The sequence below is a fragment of the Oncorhynchus keta genome, chromosome 6 (assembly GCF_023373465.1).
Source record: "Oncorhynchus keta strain PuntledgeMale-10-30-2019 chromosome 6, Oket_V2, whole genome shotgun sequence".
In the NCBI taxonomy this organism is placed as follows: domain Eukaryota; kingdom Metazoa; phylum Chordata; class Actinopteri; order Salmoniformes; family Salmonidae; genus Oncorhynchus; species Oncorhynchus keta.
Genome location: NC_068426.1, coordinates 32,994,293 through 33,021,009, shown reverse-complemented (window position 1 = coordinate 33,021,009; position 26,717 = coordinate 32,994,293). Strand labels below are relative to the sequence as shown.

At 43.2% G+C, this 26,717-nt stretch overlaps 1 protein-coding gene across 2 annotated transcripts in view; it reads right to left on the bottom strand.

Annotated features, from left to right (window-relative positions):
* LOC118385408 (fibrinogen C domain-containing protein 1) overlaps positions 1-26,717 on the bottom strand; it is a 250,845-nt gene that overhangs the window by 157,518 nt on the left and 66,610 nt on the right. For both annotated transcript variants that reach the window (XM_035772529.2, XM_035772530.2), the window contains one exon: positions 6,768-7,247. In XM_035772529.2, coding sequence (XP_035628422.1) covers positions 6,768-7,247 — 480 coding nt within the window. The remainder of the gene's footprint in view (positions 1-6,767; positions 7,248-26,717) is intronic.

Below are 26,717 nucleotides of genomic sequence, written 5' to 3'. Positions count from 1 at the left end.
TAGACGCTCGTTGCTACCATCTTGGTCTCGCTCTTTTCAGTCTAGCTCTTTCTCTATATGCTTTCTCTCTTTTTCCCTCTCTATATCTCTCTCTTTCTCCCTTTCTATCCCTCTACGCCGTCTATGGTTTCTCTCTCAATCAACGCTCTCTCTCTTTCTTTCTCTATCCCACTCCCCCCGTGAGTTCTGCATGGCTAAAGCTGGGGCTGTTTGACTGGAGCTGATATGACTTGTACCAAGCTCAAACTGCAGGGGTATCATTTCTTTAAACAAACACCATTTAAAATGACTTAGAGGGACTTAAGAGGAGGCTTTTGTCCTCTGCAGATTCCATTTGGTCTTCATGTTTTTAGTATTTAGACAAGGAAATGGGAAACACAGTGTATTCTGTAGACTAGGTCTGTAGCCAGACAGAAACAGCATTTGTCGATCTTCAACACACGTTATACTGTGAGAATCTGCAGAAATATGAGAATGTTTGCATTGGGACCCCAAACAGCAAGTAATTTGTGCTAAAATATAATAGAAATATGCAAACATGACAAATCATATATTATTTTTTCCTATTCAACAAAAGTGGGGGAATGGGGCTTGAAATGATTGAAATGCTTTCTAAATATAGCAGCAATCATACTTACTGACAGTACAAAATTGGCACCATTTCATTGAACTGATGACAGAGAATGTTCTGCCCAGCGTCCTCTGAGCGACGCAGAGATGCCATTCAAATGCCTTCTGACTCGTTACAACTCCAGCAATAAGCCCAAAGTGACCAAGAAAAAGTGGTCGTGTTTCAATTCTATTAAATAATGTTTTATTCTTTGATATTGAGAGCTCTAAATCCATCTGAGAACATCTCAGTGAGATAAGATTGCTTTTTGCTGCAATCGCTAGGTTCTCCCGTTCCATATACAGTATTGCAAGCAGAGCTGCAAGGTTCACAGCCAGCGGATATCAATCCTTTGTCCAGGATCGGCCCGAAAATATTCAAATTAGGTGTCCGATTTCACATACTGTATCTCAGCTCAGAGCAGAGAGAGGTATGTGAAGCAGGACAACTAGACCTTTCAAGGAGTGCACAGCAATTGTTGCACTGTTCACAGAGTGCTCTGTACACAAAAAAAGAATGGATGCAACCGGTCCAGAACCTCTCAAAGTCGCCTATAGTGCTTTCAGAAAGTATTCATACCACTTGACTTATGAAACATTTTGTTACAGCCTGAATTCAGAATCGATTCAGTATATATATGTTTTCTTTCACCCATCTACACACAATACACCATAATGACAAAGTGAAAACATGTTTTTCACATTTTTAGCATTATTATTATAAAATGAAATACAGACATATCTTGATTACATACCCCTTTGCTATGACACTCCACATTGAGTTCAGGTACATACATCATCCTTGAGATGTCGCTACATCTTGATTGGAGTCCACCTGTGACCAAATTGTTTGGACATGATTTAGAAAGAAACACACCTGTCTATAAAGGTCCCACAGTTGACAGTGAATGTCAGAGCAGAAACTACACCATGAAGTCCAAGAGCACACTGGTTTCCATCATTGGGAAATTCAAAAGATATGGAAAAACCCAGACTCTGTCTGGATCTGGCCGTCCGACCAAACTGAGCAACCGGGGCAAGAAGGACCTTGGTAAGGGAGGTGACCATCAACCCAATGACTACACTGACAGAACTACAGAGTTCCTTGGCTGAGTTGGGCGAACCTGCCAGAAGGGCTTCATGTGAGAGTGGCCAGATGGAAGCACATGACAGCATTCCTGGAGTTTTGCAAAAAGGCACGTGAAAGACTGTGAGATCATAAGGCAAACGATTATGTGGTCTGATGAGGTGGTGGCAGCATCATGCTATGGGGATGCTTTTCAGTGGCAGGGACTGGGAGAAGTGTAAAGACAGAGGAAACGATGTATGGAGCCAAATAGAGGAATATCCTTGCTGAGAACCTGCTTCAGAGTGCAAACGACCTTGGGGTGAATATTTTCGTTCCAACAGGACAATGACCCCAAGCATACAGCCAAAGCAACTCTGTAATGGCTTCAGAACAATAATGTGAAAGTCCTTGATTGGCCCAGCCAAAGCCCAGACTTGAATCTCATTGACAATCTGTGGAAAGTCTTGAAGATTGCTGTTCACTCCTACTCCCCGTCTAACTTAACCATGCTTGCGAAAATGTGTAAAGGAAGAATGGGAGAAAATCCCCAAATCCAGATGTTCAAAGCTGTACAGACAGACACAATTCAATCAAATTGTACTGGTCACATACACACGGTTAGCAGATGTTAATGTGAAATGCGTGTGCTTCTAGTTCCAACAGTGCAGTAATATCTAACAAGTAAACTAAAACTTTCACAACGACTACCTTACACATAAATGTAAAGGAATGAATAAGAACATGAACATATATGATGTGTACGCCGAGGAACTTAACACTCTACACCTTCTCCACTACTGTCCCGTCGATGTGGATGGGGGAATGCTCCCTCTGCTGTTTTCTGAAGTCCACGATCATCTCCTTCATTTTGTTGACGTTGAGTGAGAGGTTATTTTCCTGACACCACACTCCAAGGGCCCTCACCTCCTCCCTGTAGGCCATCTCATTGCTGTTCGTAATCAAGCCTATCACTCTGGTGTCATCTGCAAACTTGATGATTGAGTTGGAGGCCTGCATGGCCACGTAGTCATGGGTGAACAGGGAGTACAGGAGAGGGCTGAGAATGCAACCTTGTGGGGCCCCAGTGTTGAGGATCAGCGTTGTGGAGATGTTGTTTCCTACCTCCACCACCTGGGGGCTGCCGGTCAGAAAGTCCAGGACCCAGCTGCACAGGGCGGGGTCGAGACCCAGGGACTCAAGCTTAATGACAAGTTCGGAGGGTACTATGGTGTTAAATCCTGAGCGGTATTCAATGAACAGCATTCTTATATAGGTATCCCTCTTGTCCAGATGGGATAGGACAGTGTGCAGTGTGATGGCGAATGTGTCGTCTGTGGACCTATTGGGGTGGTAAGTAAATTGGAGAGGGTCTAGGGTATCAGGTAGGGTGGAGGGGATATCATCCTTGACAAGTCTCTCAAAGCACCTCATGATGACCGAAGTGAGTGCTATGGGGCGATAGTCAATTAGTTCAGTTACCTTAGCTTTCTTGGGAACAGGAACAATGGTGGCCATCTTGAAGCATGTAGGCACAACAGACTGGATAGGGATTGATTGAATATGTCCGTAAACACACCAGCCAGCTAGTCTGCGCATGCTCTGAGGACGCGCAGCCTTGCAAGGGTTAACACGTTTAAATGTTTTACTCACGTTGGCAATGGAGAAGGAGAGCCCACAGGCTTTGGTAGAGGGCCATGCCAGTGGCACTGTATTGTCCTCAAAACGAGCAAAGAAGTTGTTTAATTTGTCTAGGAGCAAGAACTCGATTTTTCTTCTACGGGGCTGGTTTTCTTTTTGTCTAGAGCGTAATATGCTGAATGGTGTGCTTGCCTTCTAAGTCTGACCAGTAGGCCACTCCGTCTGCCTCTCCTGCGGCGGCCAGAGTGTTTTGGGTCGGCTCTGGGATAAGATCCCATGTCCGGCGTGGAGGTCCGAACAAAGGATCCGCATTGGGAAAGTCATTTTCCTGCTCGTAATGTTGGTATGTTTCCGTTGCTTTTATATCCAATAGTTCTCCCCGGCTGTATGTACTAACACTTGAGATTTTCTGGGCTAACAATGTAAGAAATAACACATAAAAAAACAAATTTCTGAATAGTTTCCTAAGGACCTGAAGCGAGGCGACCATCTCTGTCTGCGCCATCATGATCATCTCTCGGGCCTCCTCATGATCAGGGCTCAGACTAAAAACATCCAAAAACCAGAGACAACGCTGTAATCACCGCCAAAGGTGCATCTACAAAGTGTTGACTCGGGGTGTGAATAACTTATGTAAATGAGATATTTATGTGTTTCCTTTCAATAAATTTGGTAAAATTTCAAAAACTAGGTTTCCACATTACGGTGTATTGTGTGTAAATGTGTGAGACGAAAATATAAATGTAATCCCTTTTGAATTCAAGTTGCAACACAAGAACATGTGAAATAAGTCAAGTCAGGATTTACGAAACTCGGCCCTCAGGACCCCAAGGGGGTGCGCATTTTGTTTTTTACTTTAGAACTACACAGCTGATTCAAATGATCAACAAATCATCAAGCTTTGATCATTTGAATAAGCTGTTTAGTGTTAAGGGCAAAAGCCAAAACTTGCACCCCTTGGGGTCCCGAGGACAGAGTTTGGGAATCACTGAGTCAAGGGGTATAAATACTTTCCGAAGGCACTGTAAATAGGGGACTTTAATAGAAACATATTGTCTTGCAGCACTGGAAGAATCTGCATTTCGCTTCCTGTAGGTCTTTTTCCATTCCTTGGTTAGCTAGTGTAAATGAGAAGATGGCCCTGGAAATGACAAGATGGAGTCTCCCAGCTCTGTTAGATTACAGATATAATACGCTCACATTTGATTATTTATTGACATTTTTATTTATCCGTTATTTTTCCAGGTAAGTTGACTGAGAACACATTCTCATTAACAGCAACGACCTGGGGAATAGTTACAGGAGAGAGGAGGAGGATGAATGAGCCAATCGTAAACTGCGGATTATTAGGTGACCGTGATGGTTTGAGGGCAAGATTGGGAATGTAGCCAGGACACCGGGGTTAACACCCCTACTCTTACGATAAGTTCCATGGGATCTTTAATGACCTCAGAGAGGCAGGACACCCGTTTAACGTCCCATCCGAAAGACGGCACCCTACACAGAGCAGTGTCCCCAATCACTGCCCTGGGGCATTGGGATATTTTTTAGACCAGAGGAAAGAGTTCCTCCTACTGGCCCTCCAACGCCACTTCCAGCAGCATCTGGTCTCCCATCCAGGGACTGACCAGGACCAGACGCTCTATTAGAACAGACGCTCTTACTCAGAGCGACATACATGCACAATTAGGGTTAAGTACCTTGCTCAATGGCACATCGACAGATTTTTCCCCGAGTCGACTCAGAGATTCACTACCTCCCCTCACAGCCCCTCTTCCTCCTAAAATAAAATGGCTTACTGGGAGCGATACTTCCACAACGCAAAGCCCTCTCCTGCGTGTCTTTTTTTTTAACCACAGCTTTGATCACCCCCCATCCCCACCAACCCCCCCTTCTCCATCCACTGCCTGTGTTCGGTGTTCCTGGTCTGGTTTGAACGTGGTCTTTGATAAAGAGAAGGCCCTTTTCCAGCTCTGTTTGAACAGCCAGAGGAACAGAACGCCAAAAGGTTCGGGAAGCTTCTCACTAATCCATGTCTTGGTTTCACTTCCTAAATAGCACAATATACTGGCTCCTGCAGCGGCTGCTCAGGAGGAAGAATCCTCTCTGTTCCCCCTCTCTTCCTCACTTTCTTTTTCATTCTCTCTTGTTTTGTGTGTTCACGAGAGAATGAGCAGAAAAGGGGTAGCGAACAGAATGAAAGGGAGCGTTGCAAGGGAATTGTTTGCCTGTCTACCCAAACTCCTTGCCCCGGAGGAAAAGCAGCGTTTTGAAAATGTGCCGCAGGCTTTGATACTCTGATTGGTTAGAGATGATCTAACCGTTGATGACTTTGTTTTGCACGACAACCCTCATTTTGACTCCACCACAAACTGACTTCAACCATGGCAGTCTCAGACTGAAGTATGTAGCGAACGTAGAACTCAGTTTGCGTCATCATGGCTTTGTGAGAGAATAAGACGAGAAGGGGAGAAGCGAGAGAACGGGAGAAGTGCAGGAGGGAAAGCTTTGTGAAAACATGTAGATTCTGTGTGTAGTTTAATGAAGGCTCAGTTGAACAAATCCATGGAAAAAATGGAACATTTGTCAGTTATCTTTTCCCAGTGCTTGGTAATAGGTTTCTTCAGCTCGACAAGTACACATTTTCTCACACTCTCAGGTTACATCCCAAATGACCAAAGAGACTGTCAGTCAACACTCACTCTGTCTAACCCACTTCCTGAGCCCTTTCATACAGCCTGTCAGTCACGCAGCCTCAGACAGAGACAAATATCCAGTACTGTAAACCCTGTCTGCACTGTATTGTGTCGTATCTTAACTGTATGAGTCCGCCCTGCTGTGTTCAGGTCCTGCCCCAGAGTAGTTTAGTCAGGGTGCGCATACGTGTGTCAAATCAAGTGTGTCACAGAGTGTGTTTTGGGCTGTTTATTAGTGTCTGTTGACTACAGTATTTCTTGAGTGTACTTTTAGTGTGCTTTTAGCAGAGCTTTGATTTACTTTGAAGCATAGGAATACAGGTGGAATCTGTCATCGACACAGACACGGTGGAGCGGAATAAAGATAGGAATGTAATAAACCACAAGGTTATGAATTCAAATCCCAGGTAGGGATATTTACTGTATAAATGAACATACACAACATGTTGAAAATATTGTATGTTAAAAGCAGTAATTGAACATGTGTGTGTCCCTAACTCAAGTAAAATGTAAAATGTTTAGTTCAGGTTACACTTTGACTGAAAAGTTTAGTAAATTAAAAAAGGCTGTGGAACCAGTGACTAAATGATAATTAGTTGAATCAACTAGATTCATTTTACAGTATTGCTCTGTCTTCAGTGTTCAGGTCCTGACCCAAACTCCCCTGTCCTCGTCTCTGAGACTCTTGTCTCAGACTAGTGTCGAATGTGTTTCAGTGTTTTTAGGCAACATGTCTGTAGCGTGTAGTACCTCACCTGTATGAGACGTCCTTGCTCTGTCTGCAGTGTGTTCAGGTCCTGTCCCAAACTCCCCTGGCCTCGCCTCAGAGACTCGTAGTCCATTTTCAGCTGACCAGCGTGGGCCGACAGTTTGGTCACCTCTTCAGCTAGATTGACCAGCAGTGCCCGGTCCTGACCTTTGACGGACTTCAGGTCAGCGTCGTGGTCAGTCAGCGAGTGGAGCAGCGATGTCTGCACCCCCTCCAGGCGCAGGAAGTTCCCATTGTAGTCAGGACAGTTGGGGTCAATAAATATGTTGATGCGCGAGCCGTCGCCCCTTTCCACGGTGACCAGGGCGTTGGCCTCGTCCTGATTGGTGGAGATGTGGGGAGGGCCGTCGGACATGGGCGGGGCCTGGTTGTGGTTCATGAAGAGGATGGTGCCGGTTACCGTGACGGCGAGTAGGACGGCTACGAACAGGAGGATGGTGCACAGAAGGTAGCTGCAGCTCATCCTCTATGGAAGGCAGGGACAAAAAGAAAAGTGAAATGTTAGAGCAACATTATTTTCAGAATCTTTCTGGATATGTCTGTAGCTTCGTCATTTGGTGACCTCTAATTGAATATTAGCAGTGTTTACAGGTTTTTAATATTTTAAAGGTGTCACATTTCACAACTCGTTCTTGATCAAATCGTTTTTGTTCGGGAGCAATTTCTCTCTCCTATATCTCATTAACCACCATAAACTACTCCGGTATCAAAACCTAATCTGCATCAAAACGCACACATCGGAAGTCTGAAAGTTGGAAGAAGCTCGATATATGACATGTTTTCTGCAACATGCGTAGTTTTTGAAGAGAAGAAAAGAGATAAGTAGCTTATTGTAGAGAATGTTGAAAAGAGTCCCAGTTTAAAACACCTCTGGGGATAAAACACAGCGGGGAGCCAGGTTCAATTCTCACTCCCACTTCAGAGAGAGGAGACAGAGCATGGGAGAGAGAGAAAGTGTGAGAGAGGCAGTGAAAGGGAAAGTGTGAGACACAGAAATAAGTGAGCAAGAGATACAGATGAAGATAGAGAGATAAAGTGTTGGAGAAGAGAGAGAAAGCAAGAATGTGCAAGAAATATAGAGAAAGGGAGAAAATTCTGACACTGCCATGGTGTCATTAACCAAAACTAAAAAAAGCTTTCACAATCGGGAGCCATCTTGTCACTCAGGGATACATTGCCATTATCATCTGTGTATAGAGTAGATAGAGGAGAGAGCAGTGTGTCCTACTCTACCATTTCACAATTAATGACTCATATCTCCCTATATCCACCTTCACATTAACTTTTTATGGCTGGGCGCAGTATTGGATAGCTTGGATGAACAAGGTGCCTAAAGTAAACGGCCTACTCCTCAGTCTCAGTTTCTAATATATACATGTTATAATTAGTATTGGATAGAAAACACTCTAAACTTTCTAAAACTGTTTGAATGATGTCTGTGAGTATAACAGAACTCATATTGGCAGGCAAAATCCTGAGTTGAAATCAAAACAGGAAGTCAGAAATCTGAGCTTAAATGTATTCACCAGAGTCCCCAATGAAATCCCCTTGAGATATGAATGATGTTGCACTGCCTAGGGGTTCCGCTAGATGTCAACCATCAATAGAAATTATAATGAGACTTCTATGATGTTGTGGGAGTGAATAATAGCAGAATCAGTCAGGTGTCTGGCAATTAGCCATTTTCTGATCATGTTTATTCCTCGTGGTAGTCACTTGCGTTCCATTGCTCACGAAGACAAGAAGGAGTACTCCGGTTGGAACTTTATTCAAGCTATATGTTAAAAACATCCTAATGATTGATTCTGTACTTAGTTTGAAATGTTTCTTCGACCGGTAATATCATTTTTTAAAGTTTTTGTCCGATATAACGCTGACCAGAATTAGCGTTTGGATATGTATACCAAACGCGCAAACAAAATAAGGTATTTGGACATAAATAGCAGACATTTTCGAACAAAACAAACATTTATTGTGGACCTGGGATTCCTGGAGTGCTTTCTGATGTAGATCATCAAAGGTAACGGAATATTTATCATGTAATTTCTTGTTTATGTTGACGCCATCTTTGCGGCTGTGGTGTTTTTACTTTTGAGCGCCGTCTCAGATTATTGCATGCATTTCTTTTTCTTTAAAGTTTTTTTAAAATCTGACACAGCGGTTGCATTAAGGAGAGGTATATATATAATTCCATGTGTATAACTTGTATTATCATCTACATTTATGATAAGTATTTCTGTTGAATAATGTGGCTAGTGAATCTAATACGCCAATGTAAACTCAGATTTTCTAAAATGAATATGAACTTTATCGAACAAAACATGCATGTATTGTGTAACATGAAGTCCTATGAGTGTCATCTGATGAAGATTATCAAAGGTTAGTGATTCATTTAATCTCTATATGTGCTTTTTCTCTCTCTCTCTTTTGGCTGGTAAAATTGGCTGTGTATTTTAGTGAGTTGTTGGTGACCTAACATAATCGTTTGTGGTGCTTTCCCTGTAAATCCTATTTGAAATCAGACACTGTGGTCGGGATTAACAACAAGACTACTATGAAATCGATATAAGATACATGTATGTTTGAGGAATTTTAATTATGAGATTTCTGTTCTTTTGAATATGGCGCCCTGTACTATCACTGGTTGTTGTTATATCACTCCCGGTAACGGGATCTCAGCCATAAGATTTATGTTTGGTGAAAATGCATGACATTTGGTGTCAACATATACTGAACAAAAATGTAAATGCAACATGTAAAGTGTTGGTCCCATGTTTTATGAGCTGAAATAAAATATCCCAGAAATTGTTCATATGCATAAAAAGCTTATTTCTCTCAAACTGTGCGACCACATTTGTTTACATCCCTGTTAGTGAGCATTTCACCTTTACCAAGATAATCCATCCACCTGACAGGTGTGGCATATCAAGAAGCTGATTAAACAGCATGTTCATTACACAGGTGCACCTTGTGCCGTGGACAATAAAAGACAACTCTAAAATATGCAGTTTTGTCACACACAATGGCATAGAAGTTTCAAGTTTTGATGGATTGTGCAATTGGCATGCTGACTGCAGGGATGTCCAGCAGAGCTGTTGTCAATTGAGATAAGGTAATTCAATGTAAAATTCTCTACAGTAAGCCCCCTCCAATGTCATTTTAGAGAATTTGGCAGTACGTCCAACCGACCTCACAACTGCAGACCACGTGTAACCACGCCAACCCAGGACCCCCACATCCAGCTTCTTCACCTAAAAACTAATTCTTATTGGCTGGGCCTGGCTCCCCAGTGGGTGTTTCTATGTACTCCCAGGCCCACCCATGGCTGTGCCCCTGCCCAGTCATGTGAAAACCATAGATTAGGGCCTAATGAATTTATTTCAATTGACTGATTTCCTTATATGAACTTTAACTCAGTAACATCCTTGAAATGGTTTTATGTTCCATTTATATTTCTGTTCAGTATAGTTAGTACAATTGTCTACAACAGCCACATTGAAGATTTAAGATTGTCAATATCTATCATACTTCCAGTGTAAATCAAAATGGAGATTTTCAGAAAAATTGAAAAATGTAAGTATTTTGAAATACATTTAAGAATGTAATTGTTTAAAAGCATATAGTAATGTTATTTGGCATGTTTTATTCCTTAATTGTCCAGTGACGCCTTGGTGCGTCAATTTAAGTAACATAATAAAGACATCCCCATCATAATCCAGCAATTTAAGATAGAGATATCAGATGTTTTGCATGGACTGTGTTTCAATCCACAGCTTCCGACTATGGTGGCCTTTTTAGGTCTAGTCACGAAAAAGTCTGTAGCGTCCGAATGGTTTGGCCTACAAATTATTATTATTGTCATCATTATTATTATTATATGACCACTCTGGAATAGGGAGACTCTAGCGAGCATGATGGTGTTCTCTGTTTTGCTCTACAACCCGCACAAGTGTCGAGCAATTCGTCTGAATGTAATCCATACAAACAAATAGAAGTATGGAGATCATTTTGTGTCTCAAAAAATAAGGGGTAAAATATTTGTAAAAAAATAACAAACATTTCCTGAACTTATAAACTTGGCAAAAAAATAAACGTCTTTTCACTATCAACTACGGTTTTTCAGCAAACTTAACATGTGTAAATATTTGTATGAACATAACAAGATTCAACAACTGAGACATAAACTGAAAAAGTTCCACAGTCATGTGGAGTTCCACAGACTAACAGAAATGGAATAATGTGTCCTTGAACAAAGGGACAAAAGTAACAGTCAGTATCTGGTGTGGCCACCAGCTGCATTAAGTACTGCAGTGCATCTCCTCCTCATGGACTGCACCAGATTCGCCAGTTCTTGCTATGAGATTTTACCCCACTCTTCCACCAAGACACCTGCAAGATCCCAGACATTTCTGGGGGGAATGGCCCTAGCCCTCACCCTCTGATCCAACAGGTCCCAGACGTGCTCAATGGGATTGAGGTCCGGGCTCTTCGCTGGCCATGGCAGAACACTGACATTCCTGTCTTGCAGGAAATCACGCACAGAACAAGCAGCATGGCTGGTGGCATCGTCATGCTGGAGGGTCATGAGGGAGGAGGATGTCTTCCCTGTAAAGCACAGCATTGAGATTGCCCGCAATGACAACAAGCAATAACAACAAGCTCAGTCCGATGATGCTGTTACACACCGCCCCAAACCATGATGGACCCTCCACCTTCAAATCGATCCCACTCCAGAGTACAGGCCTCGGTGTAACGCTCATTCCTTCGACGAGAAACGCAAATCTGACGATCAACCCTGGTGAGACAAAACCGCAACTCGTCAGTGAAGAGCACTTTAGTGAAGAGCACTTTTTGCCAGTCCTGCCTGGTCCAGCGACAGTGGGTTTGTGCCCATAGGCAACGTTGTTACCGGTGATGTCTGGTGAGGACCTGCCTTACAACAGGCCTACAAGCCCTCAGTCCAGCCTCTCTCAGCCTATTGCGGACAGTTTGAGCACTGATGGAGGGATTGTGCGTTCCTGGTGTAACTCGGGCAGTTGTTGTTGCCATCCTGTACCTGTCCCGCAGGTATGATGTTCGGATGTACTGATCCTGTGCAGGTGTTGTTACACGTGGTCTGCCACTGCGAGGACGATCCTGTCTCCCTGTAGCGCAGTCTTAGGCGTCTCACAGTACGGACATTGCAATTTATTGCCCTGGCCACATCTGCAGTCCTCATGCCTCCTTGCAGCATGCCTAAGGCACATTCACGCAGATGAGCAGGGATCCTGGGCATCTTTCTTTTGGTGTTTTTCAGAGTCAGTAGAAAATCCTTTTTAGTGTCCTAAGTTTTCATAACTGTGACCTTAATTGCCTACCGTCTGTAAGCTGTTAGTGTCTTAACGACCGTTTCACAGGTGCGTGTTCATTAATTGTTTATGGTTCATTGAACAAGCATGGGAAACAGTGTTTAACCACTTGCTCCTACCTGGCACGCAGGCGTCCCATCTAGAGCTCTGGAAATGCAAATGTGCTACGCTAAATGCTAATAGTATTAGTTAAAACTCAAACATTCATTAAAATACACATGCAGGGTATTGAATTAAAGCTACACTCGTTGTGAATCCAGGCAACAAGTCAGATTTTTAAAATGCTTTTCGGCGAAAGCATGAGAAGCTATTATCTGATAGCATGTAACACCCCAAAAGACCCGCAGGGGACGTAAACAAAATAATTAGCATAGTCGGCGCTACACAAACCGCACAAATAAAATATAAAACATTCATTACCTTTGACCATCTTCTTTGGTGGCACTCCTAGATGTCCCATAATCACTATTGGGTCTTTTTTCGATTAAATCGGTCCATATATAGCCTAGATATCGATCTATGAAGACTGTGTGATAAATGGAAAAAATAGCGTTTCATAACGTAACGTCATTTTTTTAAATTCAAAAAGTCGACGATAAACTTTCACAAAACACTTCGAAATACTTTTGTAATGCAACTTTAGGTATTAGTAAACGTTAATAAGCGATCAAATTAATCACGAGACGTAGTGTTTTCTATAGGGGTCCGTCTTGAAATACTGTCCGTGTATTTCTCAACCAAAATATCCGGTCGGAGACCGGAAGAAATGGGCTGTCTCTTGTTCGTTTGACCAAGAAACAAATCCTAGGCAAATGACAAGACTGTTGACATCGTGTGGAAGCTGTAGGTACTGCAACCTCAGCCATATTTAATGTCTTTCGCCCATAACAATGGGTTGAAGCGGCGGATGGATATATTTTTCCACTTTCAGTGATCAGATTTTCCTGCACTTTTCGATGAAACGCACTTTCTGTTATAGTCACAGCCGTGATTTAACCAGTTTTATAAACGTCTGAGTGTTTTCTATCCACACATACTAATCATATGCATATAATAATATAATATAATAATAATATATGCCATTTAGCAGACGCTTTTATCCAAAGCGACTTACAGTCATGTGTGCATACATTCTACGTATGGGTGGTCCCGGGGATCGAACCCACTACCCTGGCGTTACAAGCACCATGCTCTACCAACTGAGCTACAGAAGCATATACTATAGTCCTGGCATGAGCAGCAGGGCGCTGAAATGTCGCGCGATTTTTAACAGAATGTTCGAAAAAGTAGGGGGTAGGAGGAAGAGGTTAAACCCTTTACAAGAAAGATCTGTGAAGTTATTCGGATATTTACTAATTATCTTTGAAAGGCAGTGTCCTGAAAAAGGGACATTTATTTTATTTATATATATATATATACACTACCGGTCAAAAAATGTGAACACCTAATCATTCAACGTTTTTTTTCTGGATTTTTTACTATTTTCTACATTGTAGAATAATAGTGAAGACATCAAAACTATGAAATAACACATTTGAGGCATCAAAAGTGAGCAGCGCTAAGAGTCATCTGACATCTGTTTTGAATATTGAACATGAGCACTCACTCCAGTTACAGGGTGAGTTATCAGGGATAGGAGCATTGAGAGATGATGTACAACAACGGTATCTACCATGACACCATGATACCAATAACCACCGCAGTAAAAAACAACCATAAAGTACGTCGCCGGAGAAACGACTACTGCTACAATCAACCTGGTCGCTATGTTCCTGCTCCCAACCCACACAAAGTGTCAGGGTACAAGGCTAAGAAGGGTAACAAAGGGTTCAATAACGATCAAAACGTAGACCGATGCTCTCTAGAAGCTCTACTGAGAGAAGTACAAAAGTGCCAACACTATGCGCGGAATTGCCAGACAACAGGTCCGCCACAATTAGCACCAGTAGCGAGAGTGTAAGCGATCCAGGGACGCTCGATCAAGAATCAAGCCCACGGTGGGCTTTGACTATAGACTCAGATACAATTGTTACAACGCACAAGGTAAACAACATCACAATAGCCAATTCCACTCAAACTCAAATAAGTCAATCTGTTTTCACCATGAATACAAATGACATATCACACCGTTGCGAACAATCACTCCACTTTGTGGGGAATATGACCACAAAATGCATACCTAGGGGTATGATTCTCGCTTCGGGTGCGAGAGGTCCCAACCGCCAGTGGGGATGGGGAGAATACTAGCCCAGAACCATGATGAGCATGGGGGTTGGGGGTACGAGGCTCATCATGGTTCTGGGCTAGTATTCCCCCCCATCCCCACTGGCGGTTGGCGTTGGTGTCTGAGGCAGAAACTTAAAGGTCGGACCCTTTGTACGAGTTGTCAGCATTTACGTTGTTAGTAGACTGCCTGTAACCTTTCAACCAAATCTCCTGGTGGATGTGCTTCAAAAGGGATTCGTAACATAAGTGGGGGCTCGTCCGGGATTTGAACACGGGACCTCTCGCACCCGAAGCGAGAATCATACCCCTAGGTACGGATTATCGAAAGGTAAATTCTGTTCCAATGCCAGATTCATACCCGTTTCCCAGACTGGACGACTGTATCGACACTATTGGTGCTGCTAAGTATGTAACTAAGTTGGACCTCTTAAAAGGTTACTGGCAGGTTCCGTTAACTTCACGTGCTTCTGAGATTTCTGCCTTTGTGACCCCAGACAACTTCCTACAGTACCCAGTCATGGCTTTTGGGATGCAAAATGCACCGGCCACTTTCCAACGACTGGTTAACTCCGTATTAGCTGGCGCTCCCAATTGTAGTGCATACCTTGATGATCTAGTCATTTATTCGTCTGAGTGGTCAGATCATGTTGACTCTCTACGGGTAGTATGTGAACATTTGGCAGCTGCTTCTCTAACCCTGAACATGGCAAAGTGCGAGTTTGGGAAGGCTACTGTTACCTATCTCGGTAAAGAGGTCGGCCATGGACAGCTGCCCCCTGTTGATGCCAAGGTCTTGGCCATAACAGATTTTCCCGCACCTACCACCAGACGAGAGTTACGCCGCTTTTTAGGGATGGTTGGCTACTACAGTAGTTTCTGTAAGAACTTCTCTGCAGTAGTTGCTCCATTAACCGATTTGCTCAGTCCGGCTAGATCATTTGTGTGGTCCCCTGATTGTAAGAGAGCTTTTGAATCTGCGAAAGCACTCTTATGTAATACCCCTGTACTTGCTGCTCCGGATTTTGAACAACCGTTCAAACTTGAGGTAGATGCTAGTGCCAGAGGTGCTCGTGCTGTTCTACCGCAGCAGGACAAGAGTGGAGTGGATCATCCCGTTTGTTATTTTTCACGTAAATGTAATAAATGTCAAACAAACTATGCCACAACAGAACAAGAAGCTCTTGCTTTGTTGTTGGCTCTGCAATACTTTGAGGTATATATTTGTTCCAGTGCCCTACCAGTGATTGTATATACTGACCACAACCCCTTAGTGTTTCTCCACCGGATGTACAACCAGAGCCAGCGCCTTATGCGTTGGGCGCTTATTGTACTGAATTATAATTTGGAGATCCGCCACAAAAAGGGTTCAGATAATGTATTGGCAGATGCTTTATCTCGTGTTTAAAAGAAAAATTATGATTTTGATGTTTTGTAATACTGTGGTCGCAATCCCTAGGGTTGCTCTTTTAAGGGTGGGAGTGTTACGGATACAGGTATCCTGCGGGTGTGTGTGTATGTATCCTGTGTTCTTTTCTCTCCTTCTCCCCTCACAGGTAAAAATCATCACTCCCAAATCAGTCACCAATTAATCATCAATCAGAAGACACACTTCCTCCTGTTTCCTACCCAATCACAGTTCCTTTCCCTTGGTTTAAAAACCCTGTCAGTTGTTTGCTCTGTAGCTCAATCTCTCTGTAAATGCCATATGTGTGTAGATCGCTCTGTGTTTCACCCTCTCCTACTATGTCTCTCTATCGCTCTTTATGTATTGAGCTCTCTTTTGTTTGAGCACCTACATATCACTTTGTCCTCACCTGTGAGTATTGTTTTTGGTTATGGTGTTTGTTTGTCTGCTGGTGGGAAAAGGGGGAACCAAGACAAGTCGCCCATGGGCATACACTACCCGTACAGTGGGGCAAAAAAGTATTTAGTCAGCCACCAATTGTACAAGTTCTCCCACTTAAAAAGATGAGAGAGGCTTGTAATTTTCATCATAGGTACACTTCCCCCCATTACCGTGTGTTTTCCAATAAACCCTGAGTTTGACGGTAGATTTCAGTTGTCGTGGTTATTTTGTTCTCACTTACTTTGTCACTATTATAAATTGCATGAGTTATGTTACGGGTGTCGTTGCCATCTCCCCTAGGCTGTCGGGCCAAAAGGGATTCGTAACAACCATGATCACACTGCGTACAACTGGTTCAGTGCTTATAGAGAACTTTGTAGTGAGGTTAGCTCCTCCATGGATAACATAGGTATGAAGGAGTCTATTTCAAGGCTATCACCACTACAATGGTGTAAGACACCTTGACTTGTAGTCGTGGCCAAAAGTTTTGAGAATGACACAAAAAGTTTGCTGCTTCAGTGTCTTTAGATATTTTTGTCAGATGTTACTATGGAATACTGAAGTATAATTACAAGCATTTCATAAGTGTGAAAGGTTTTTATTGACAATTACATGAAGTTGATGCAAATAATCAATATTTGCAGTGTTGACCCTTCTTTTTCAAGACCTCTGCAATCCACCCTGGCATGCTGTCAATTAACTTCTGACTGGTGGCAACCCATTCTTGCATACGCAATGATTGGAGTTTGTCAGAATTTGTGAGTGTTGTCCACCTGCCTGTTGAGGATTGACTGAGTTGTTGGCCAAAAGTCTTGAGAATGACACCGATATTAATTTTCACAAAATCTGCTGCCTCAGTGTTAAGGTTTGTATGACGGCAATTTACATATACTCCAGAATGTTATAAAGAGTGATCAGATGAATTGCAATTAATTGCAAAGTCCCTCTTTGCCATGCAAATAAACTGAATCCCCCAAAAACATTTCCACTGCATTTCAGCCCTGCCACAAAAAGATAACATGAAAAGTGCCTAACCAGCTCTGCTAGGGTGTCACGCCCTGGTCAAAGTATTTTGTGTTTATCTTCATGTATTGGGTCAGGCCAGGGGGTGGCATGGGGTTTTTGTATTGTGGTGTGTTTTGTCTTGGGGTTTTGGTGTTGGTATTGGGATTGTAGCTTAGTGGGGTATCTAGCAAAGTCTATGGCTGTCTGGAGTGGTTCTCAATCAGAGGCAGGTGTTTACCGTTGTCTCTGATTGGGAACCATATTTAGGCAGCCATATTCTTTGAGTTTGTCGTGGGTGATTGTCCTTAGTTCCTGTCGCTGTGTTAGTTGACACAAGTTTTCATTTTGTTATTTACGTTCTTTGTTTTGTAGTGTTTTGTGTATATTCGTGTTTACGTTGTTTATTAAACATGGATCGCAATCTACACGCTGCATTTTGGTCCGACTCTCCTTCACACCTAGAAAACCGTTACATAGGGTGAGTAAAATGGTCAGAGTGGGTTGTTCTCTCATTCTGTGTCTGGAAGTAGCTAGCAAATGTTAGCCAGTGTGCACACATGAAACGCTCTGAATTTAATGGACAATCTGAAAGCATAGTTGCAGTCACCAACGCTCTGGATAACATAACAGCCTAACCAGCTTTGCGAGGGTGAGTATTGTTCAGTGAGCTGTTCTGTGAGCTGTTCTATCTCCCTTAGATGTTTGTAAGTAGCTGGCAAGTTAGTGCAGAACGCTTGGGTCAACCCTTAAAGAGATGGGTGGGGCTAAGGCTCAAGAGGGTGTGAACAATGTTGAATGGGTGTAGACAAAGAAGGGCTCTCCAATAGTGGTACCAAAACATTGAAAGACAGTTTTCTCAAAAGTGAGTTTACAAGTTGATCAACTTTCAAAGCAGAAATACTTTCCCATTGTTTCCTCAAATGCAGTGTATTATATACACATTTGTAGCTCTGAGTCTCTACTTTTATCCAATGTAAAAAAAAAACAGAAATTAAAATGTTGCTACCTAAGACCTAATCCAGGTGGTGAGTCACATATAGCCAATGTTACTTTGCATCTGGCCATCTAGTGGAATTCCTCAGTTTTGCCTCCAGGACAATACTCATCCCAATAAATGCCAACCTTCACTTTATTATGGAGTAGTATTGCTGTGTGGCTCTCTGGGAAATACACCTTCTTTTCCAGGAAGCACTTCTTCATCACTGTGTTTATTCATAGTCTCTCTGCACAGATGTGGACGTCATGGCCATGTGTGTGTGTTCACTCTCAACATCTTTAGTCTGTGTTGGATTTAGGGATGTGTAAACTTCTATTAAAGAAATCCTCACTTGTGTTTCATCTGCACACACGCATCCACACAGAGTGCACAGAGAAAGCATTTGCATCCAAACTCATTGGAGAGGAATAAAGCCAAGAGGTGCATAACAAAAACAATAGTTTGATCCCTGACAATAACAAAGTCCAGGAGTAGAGGATGCTGCTGGGTGAGGAAGGAAAGTAGGTGGGGACAGATAGATGAGGTGTGTGTGTATGTATGTATATATATATATATATATATATATATGAGAGTTACAGAAGATGGTGGGGTTAGACTAGTTGAGTGTGAACTGTTTCTGGTAGTGGTAAACGTGGCAAGGTTAAGAGAATCAAATCAATTATGATTATCATGCCTCATAGCATGTTTTTTTACATTTTGTCTGTCTTCTCTGTGGTTTCTTCTGTTTTTCCTTCCACTTTTATATATGGAGGTACGAAGGGTAGGTTATCTCAAAATGAATGGGGGAAGGGACAGGAATTATAGGGCTTGGGTATAAGAAGTAATAAAATAGGAAAGGCTTAACGTAGTTTTTCTGCAGGAGATACAGCGGGTCAAATGTTTTTAGTCAGCCACCAATTGTGCAAGTTCTCCCACGTAAAAAGATGAGAGGCCTGTAATGTTCATCGTAGGTACACTTCAACTATGACGGACAAAATGAGAATTAATCCTGGAAATCACATTGTTTTACATTTACATTACATTTAAGTCATTTAGCAGACGCTCTTATCCAGAGCGACTTACAAATTGGTGCATTCACCTTATGACATCCAGTGGAACAGCCACTTTACAATAGTGCATCTAAATCTTTTAAGGGGGGTGAGAAGGATTACTTTATCCTATCCTAGGTAGAGGTGGGGTTTCAGGTGTCTCCGGAAGGTGGTGATTGACTCCGCTGTCCTGGCGTCGTGAGGGAGTTTGTTCCACCATTGGGGGGCCAGAGCAGCGAACAGTTTTGACTGGGCTGAGCGGGAACTGTACTTCTCAGTGGTAGGGAGGCGAGCAGGCCAGAGGTGGATGAACGCAGTGCCCTTGTTTGGGTGTAGGGCCTGATCAGAGCCTGGAGGTACTGAGGTGCCGTTCCCCTCACAGCTCCGTAGGCAAGCACCATGGTCTTGTAGCGGATGCGAGCTTCAACTGGAAGCCAGTGGAGAGAGCGGAGGAGCGGGCTGACGTGAGAGAACTTGGGAAGGTTGAACACCAGACGGGCTGCGGCGTTCTGGATGAGTTGTAGGGGTTTAATGGCACAGGCAGGGAGCCCAGCCAACAGCGAGTTGCAGTAATCCAGACGGGAGATGACAAGTGCCTGGATTAGGACCTGCGCCGCTTCCTGTGTGAGGCAGGGTCGTACTCTGCGGATGTTGTAGAGCATGAACCTACAGGAACGGGCCACCGCCTTGATGTTAATTAAATTGTTAATTGTTAAAACATTGTAGGATTTATGATGAATTTATTTGCAAATTATTGTGGAAAATACTGTAATTATTCAGTCACCTACAAACAAGCAAGATTTCTGGCTCTCCCAGACCTTTAACTTCTTTAACCTGTTGATCCTACCCCCTACTTTCTCGAACATTCTGTTAAAAATCGCGCAACATTTCAGCGCCCTGCTACTCATGCCAGGAATATAGTATATGCATATGATTAGTATGTGTGGATAGAAAACACTCAGATGTTTCTAAAACTAGTTGAATCACGGCTGTGACTATAACAGAACGTGCGTTTAATTGAAAAGCGCAGGAAAATCTGATCACTGAAAACTGGAAAATATATCAATGCGCCACTTGTATGTATTGTTGAATAGAAACCACATTACCTGGAGCCGAGGTTGCAATACCTACAGCTTCCACACGATGTCAACAGTCTTGTCATTTGCCTAGGATTTGTTTCTTGGTCAAACGGACAAGAGGCAGCCCATTTCTTCCGGTCTCCGACCGGATATTTTGGTTGAGATTTACCCGGACATTATTTCAACACTTACAGCTATAGAATATACATCGCCTCGTGATCAATTTGATCGCTTATTAACGTTTACTAATACCTAAAGTTGCATTACAAAAGTATTTCGAAGTGTTTTGTGAAAGTTTATCGTCGACTTTTTTAAATTTGAAAAAATTACGTTGCGTTATAAAACGCTGTTTTTTTTACTTGATCACAGTCTTCATAGATCGATATCTAGGCTATATATGGACCGATTTAATCGGAAAAAAAAGACCCAATAGTGACGTTTATGGGACAAAGATTGTCAAAGGTAATGAATGTTTTATATTTTATTTCTGCATTTTGTGTAGCGCCGACTACGCTAATTATTTTGTTTACGTCCCCTGCGGGTCTTTAGGGGTGTTGCATGCTGTCAGATAATAGCTTCTCATGCTTTCGCCGAAAAGCATTTTAAAAATCTGACTTGTTGGCTGGATTCACAATGAGTGTAGCTATAATTCAGTACCCTGCATGTGTATTTTAATGAACGTTTGAGTTTTATCGAGTGCTATTAGCATTTAGCGTAGCGCATTTGCATTTCCAGATGTGTAGATGGGACGCCTGCGTGTCGGGTGGAGGTAAGAGGTTTTAAGGGGCTCCTCTGTCCTCCACTCGTTACCTGTATTAATGGCACCTGTTTGAACTTGTTATCAGTATAAAAGACACCTGTCCACAACCTCAAACAGTCACACTCCAAAGTCCACTATGGCCAAGACCAAAGAGCTGTCAAAGGACACCAGAAAGAGAATTTTAGACCTGCACCAGGCTGGGAAGACTGAATCTGCAATAGGTAAGCACCACTGTAGTAAGGTTGGAAGTTGTGACATTACTCCTGTGGCTTTTTCTGATCACCATAGTGTTACTGTTGATATTCACTTGTCCTGTCCATGAAGGTCATCACCTCATTCGTATTTTAGTTGTAAGTTATTACTTGATGTCATGTTTTTGTTGGTTTGGGAAAAAATAGAAGGCTATTAAATGGAATTTTGAGTCCTTGAGACAATGGTGGGAGGTTGGGAAGGCCAAAATATGTGTGTTTTGTCAACAGTATACTGCCCTGTCTAGTACTGAAGTTAGTCTAGTACTGAAGTTAGTCTCTCTATCAGGGCCCTTGAACAGGACATCAAATCTATTAAATTGAAATTGCTCACTTAGAATGACACCGGACTAGTCATGAACATACAGGACAAGAGACATGAACTGAGGTTGTTTTTTACATGAAAGAGAAGGTGCCTTGATTAGGTATTGTTTTGCTGCCTTGAAGGTTATGGATGCTCCTAGCACTTAAAAAAAAACTAGGGCAGTCGACATCGCACCGCAAACAGATGGTCTGCCTTCGTCTCCCTGATGGGAAAGTGACCACGGATGACGGTGAGATGCGCCAACATGCCGTGGATTTCTACACTGCCCTATACAAGGTCAAGGATTGTGATCCTCTGTGTGCTGAACAGTTGTTACATGGACTTCCTCAATCGGGCCCTGAGCAGAGACCTGCTTTGGACTCTGACATTACTCTGCAGGAGCTGTCCACATCAGTTATGCAGCTCTCATCAGGCCAAGCTTCTGGCATTGATGGTTTACAATCTGACTTCTATAAGAACTTTTGGGGGTGTATTGGGGGGGATTTTTATGAAGTGGTGTGAATCTTTTCATGAGGATTCTCTTCCTGTATGCTGTAAATGTGCTGTGCTTTCATTATTGCCAAAAAAGGGGTATGTGGCTTTTTTTTAAACTGGCGACCTGTTGCATTGTTGTGTGCAGAATATAAAATTATATCTAAGTGTCTCTCAAACAGGTCTTATTGCGTACCTGACTGCTCTATTTTTGATAACTTGTTTCTAATAAGATGTGTTTTAGATACTTTTAAAGTGTCTGTGAATGTGGGTTTGCTTTCTTTGAATCAGAAGGCTTTTGATTGTGTGAACCACAGTTTTGTTTTGGATGAGCTTACTGAATGCTGGGGCCTCATGTATGGTGAAGGTAGTGGGGTCTGAGGTTGAGCTGCCCCATCCCCGTCCTTTGCAGTATTAGGCAGGGATGCCCAGTTTTAGGGCAGTTATATTGTCTGGCAATTGAACCAGTTTTTTTTTTTTAAGAGCAAGGCTTACTGGTTTCTCTGTGCGACGGGTTTATGAAGGGTTCCACGATAACACTGTCTGCGTATGCGGATGACGTGACAGTTTTTATTACAGGGGGTGAGGATGTTAAGGTTCTCTCAAATGCTCTAAATATGTATGATGGGGCCTCCTCAGTGTCAATTGGGAAAAGAATGATTCGCTGTGGACAGGTCAGCTTCAGATAGGGTCCGCTCCACGGTTGCCAGAGGGGCTTCAGTGGGGCAGAGATGGGATGAAGACTTTGGGAGATTTTCTAGGCTCTGATGTCTTTCAAGAAAATAACTGAGGGTGTAGTGCAGAAGTTGTGTGCTAGATTGTCTAAGTGAAAATGAGTACTATCCCATCTGTCTTATAGGGGAAGGGTGCTGGTAGCCAATAACCTAGCCACCTCTATCCTGTGGCACAGACTTTACAGAGACCAGGGGGCTTGATACAAGAGCTTCAGAGGACCCTTGCCAATTTCTTCTGGTCTGGACAACATTGGATTAAAGCTGCAGCCCTATACCTGCCACTGCACAAAGGTGGGTAAGGCCTGATGGGCATTTCTTCTAGGATCATGGCTTTCTGGCTTCAAGCAGCCCAGAGACCGTTGTACTGTGACTGTTCCAGTTGGGTTGATACAATCTACACATTGATGAGGAGAGCGGGCTGTTTGGGCTTAGACAAGCCCATTTTCCTCTTAAAGCTAGAGGGGGGGATTTGTCTGGCCTGACTACATTCTATGAGTCTGTTATGTAGGCTTGGAGAGTTTTCAACATGTCCTATAAGGCCGGCACGCCACCGGGATGTGGCTTTTTGAAGAGCCTCTGTTTTATAACACTGTCATCCAGTCCCGTGCTATGGGTTCATGCCTGTTTGGTGTGGGGTGTACCAAGCTGGGTCATCTGATGCGCAGCAGGAGCAGATTGTTGGAGGAGCTGGGAGAAAGAGCGGGGATCTGGTCATCTCTCCTACTGAAGAAGGCCATAGCTGAGGTCTGCAATTCCTTGCCGGTACTTACTCGGCAGTATGCGACTGACACTTCCATCTCTGATTGGTGGACGGAGGGTCTAGATTGTGTGTTCCCTGCACTGAATGTTAGTGCTTTTGAGGGGGCATTAGATGAGGACATGGGGATGCTGCTTTCCTTCGATACCCCAGGGCTGGGGGAGTTAAAGCCGGTGGGAAAGAAGACAATGTACACAATATGTGTAAAAGTGTCCCATGCTTCTTCCCTGGAAGGGGTAAAATCGACGAGGTGGGCTGGTGTGTTTGGTCCAGGCACCTCTCCAAAAGGCTGTTGGTGGTATTTATATAAACCGCCTATTGATAAGAGGACAGCTGACCTCCAATGGAAGATAATACATGGAGCTATAGCCACCAATATGCATCTGGTACACCTGGATCCTACTGTTGGGGTGGGGGTGTCCATTCTGTGCTGAGTCTGAAATTCTGGCGCATCTTTTTTTACAGTGTTCCAGGTTGGTCAGGATGTTTGACCTTATCACTAGTTTGTTCTCAGCTCTGGGAGAGCTTTTCTCTTCCCAACTTTGGACCAAAGTACAGGTGTAGTTCTCTTAATTAACTTTGTGTCAGGGGCAGCTAAATTAGCAATTTGGAAGACACGAAAGAATAGTGTTCAGGGACAGGGATCTGTGGACGTGGTGGGCATGCTGGAGGGGATGGCAGCGATACTGAGGGATGAGTTTGCCTATTACAAACTGGTTAATAACAGGGCTGTTTATGAGGATATGGGGAATTCAGAGGTTGTTTTGTTTAGTTGCTGTGAAGGAAGATTTGGTGTTGTGTTTTTAACCCTTGTGTGGTGTTTATTTTTTTTCCAACCTTCCAGACTAATTGGCCTTGGCTCATTTTCTGTAACGAACATGTAAAATAACCCATTTTCATTGAGTGCACACTGTGCACCCCCCTACACATTTATATGACATATGTGGTGTTCGGGTTCACTGAACCCAAGGGTAGCAAAAGTGTGGAAAAGTGTGTGTGTGAAGGTGAAAACAAGTAAAAATTAGAACTTTGTCTTCCTCCTCCCTGGGTCTGATGTTTCAACACCAAGAACCTGTCTGTCTCCCTGCCTGTCTGCTGCTTTTCTCGCACTCTTTACCCTTTGTAGTGTGTGAAACTACACAAGGACCTGCACAATGTTATTACAATACATTATTGGGAAACATTACTTCGATACATTGTAAAAAAAAATATTTAAAAAATCCAGTGTTTTACAGCACTCTACCCCAGCCAGGTGCAAATTGGTGGAGGGACACGACAAATAAATAGCCTTGCATGTGTGTCTCCTTACCACAATCAATCAGCATCGCAAAAATAATTTCTGCTCAGAGGGCCTTAGACATTTCTTTTGTAGAGAGAGATGTTAGCGTGAAAGGAGCGTCTCCTACTTTAGAAGATTAAGACTTTTCAGAATGAGGATCATGTCTCTGTCAGTTCGGAGTCTGAAAAATGTGAAATTGAATGGTCTTCTTGCCCAAGGAAGGAGCCACACGACATAGCTGCCAATGTGATAAGGATGCAACCAGGGCTGACACTGATGGCGGTTACTCATGTGCAGGACATAAAGTCTTCTTTTGAACTGATCATCCCAGACACCATCCAGAAAATCATTCTGGACTACACTAATTTGGAGGGAAGGTATGTTTTTGGAGAGGGATAGATTGAGATGGGCCAAAGTAATTTACATGCATATTTTGTGGTTCTTATCCTTGATGGTGTTTTCAGATCCAATGGGGAATCCACCGAATCCCTTTGGGAGACAGAAACGGGCAGATCATTTTTCTTTGCAACAATGTCTCTGGAAAACTTCCACATTATTTCCAGGATTATCTGCTTCCAGAACCGAGACACCAGACCAGCGAGGCAGCAGAGAGACAAGCTAGCTGCAATCAGGTCAGTGTGGGACAAATTGGTGGACCACCATCACTTGTTTTACAACCCTGGGCCAAACGTTACTGTTGATGAGCAGCTTATGCCGTTTAAGGGAATGCTGCCCCTTCAGGCAATACATGCCATCTAAAATATGGAACTAAGATCTGGGCTGCCTGTGATGCTGCTTCATCATATGTGTGGAACTTGTAAGTGTATACAGGGAAACCAGATGGAGGAGCCCCTAAGAACCAAGGGACGCAGGTTGTCCTAGATGTGTCACCTGATCTCCGTGGCCACAATATCACATGCGATAACTTTTTTTACTTCGCACAAGCTGGGACAGGAGCTCCTCAAGAGGAAGCTGACTATGGTAGGAACAGTATGAAAAAACAAGCCAGAGTTCCCACCTCAGTTGTTGAATACACGGAACAGGCCTATCAATTTTGTTTGTGTTCACGGCCGACACGTCCCTAGTGTCCTACGTGCCAAAGAAAAGCAGAAATATGGTACTCATGAGTACGCTGCATAGGGATCTAAGAATCTATGGCCAGGAACATCAAAAACAGAAATCATAATGGATTACAATGCCACAAAAGGAGGGGTGGACAATTTAGACAAGCTGGTGACTGGCTACAGCTGCAAAAGAAGAACCCTATGCTGGTCACTTGTGATATTCTTGGACATCTCAGCGTACAACGTGTTGATCATCTGGATGGCGTTGAACCCAGATTGGAACAGAGGGAAGCTCCAGAGGAGACAGCTCTTTCTAGAGGAGCTGGGCAAGGCATTGGTAAGACCTCAAATCCAGAGGAGACAACATATCCCAAGGACCCCAGCTTCTGCAGCCATCGTGAGGAGGAGAAAACTGGCGCCCCATCTGCCCGACCCACAGAACCAACAACTACAATACCGGACATAAGTGTGAGTGATGTTTCTGCATGTGTGTGTGTGTGTCTGACTATCCTACCTTGGCCTGATGTAATTCTATATGTGAGTGAATGAGATGTTAGTAAAATTCCTGAGCTAAGTGTGTTCATCATTCTAGATTGCATCCGGTAGCAACAAGAAGAAGCGCTGTGGTATGTGTGGACCCAAGAAGGACAGGAAGAAACAGTACACATGCAGCAAGTGCAATAAATACCTCTTCAACACACACACACTCTGTCCCTCATGTGGTGTGTAGACCAGCCTTAATTTGTGTTCAATGGGGCTCATTTATCAT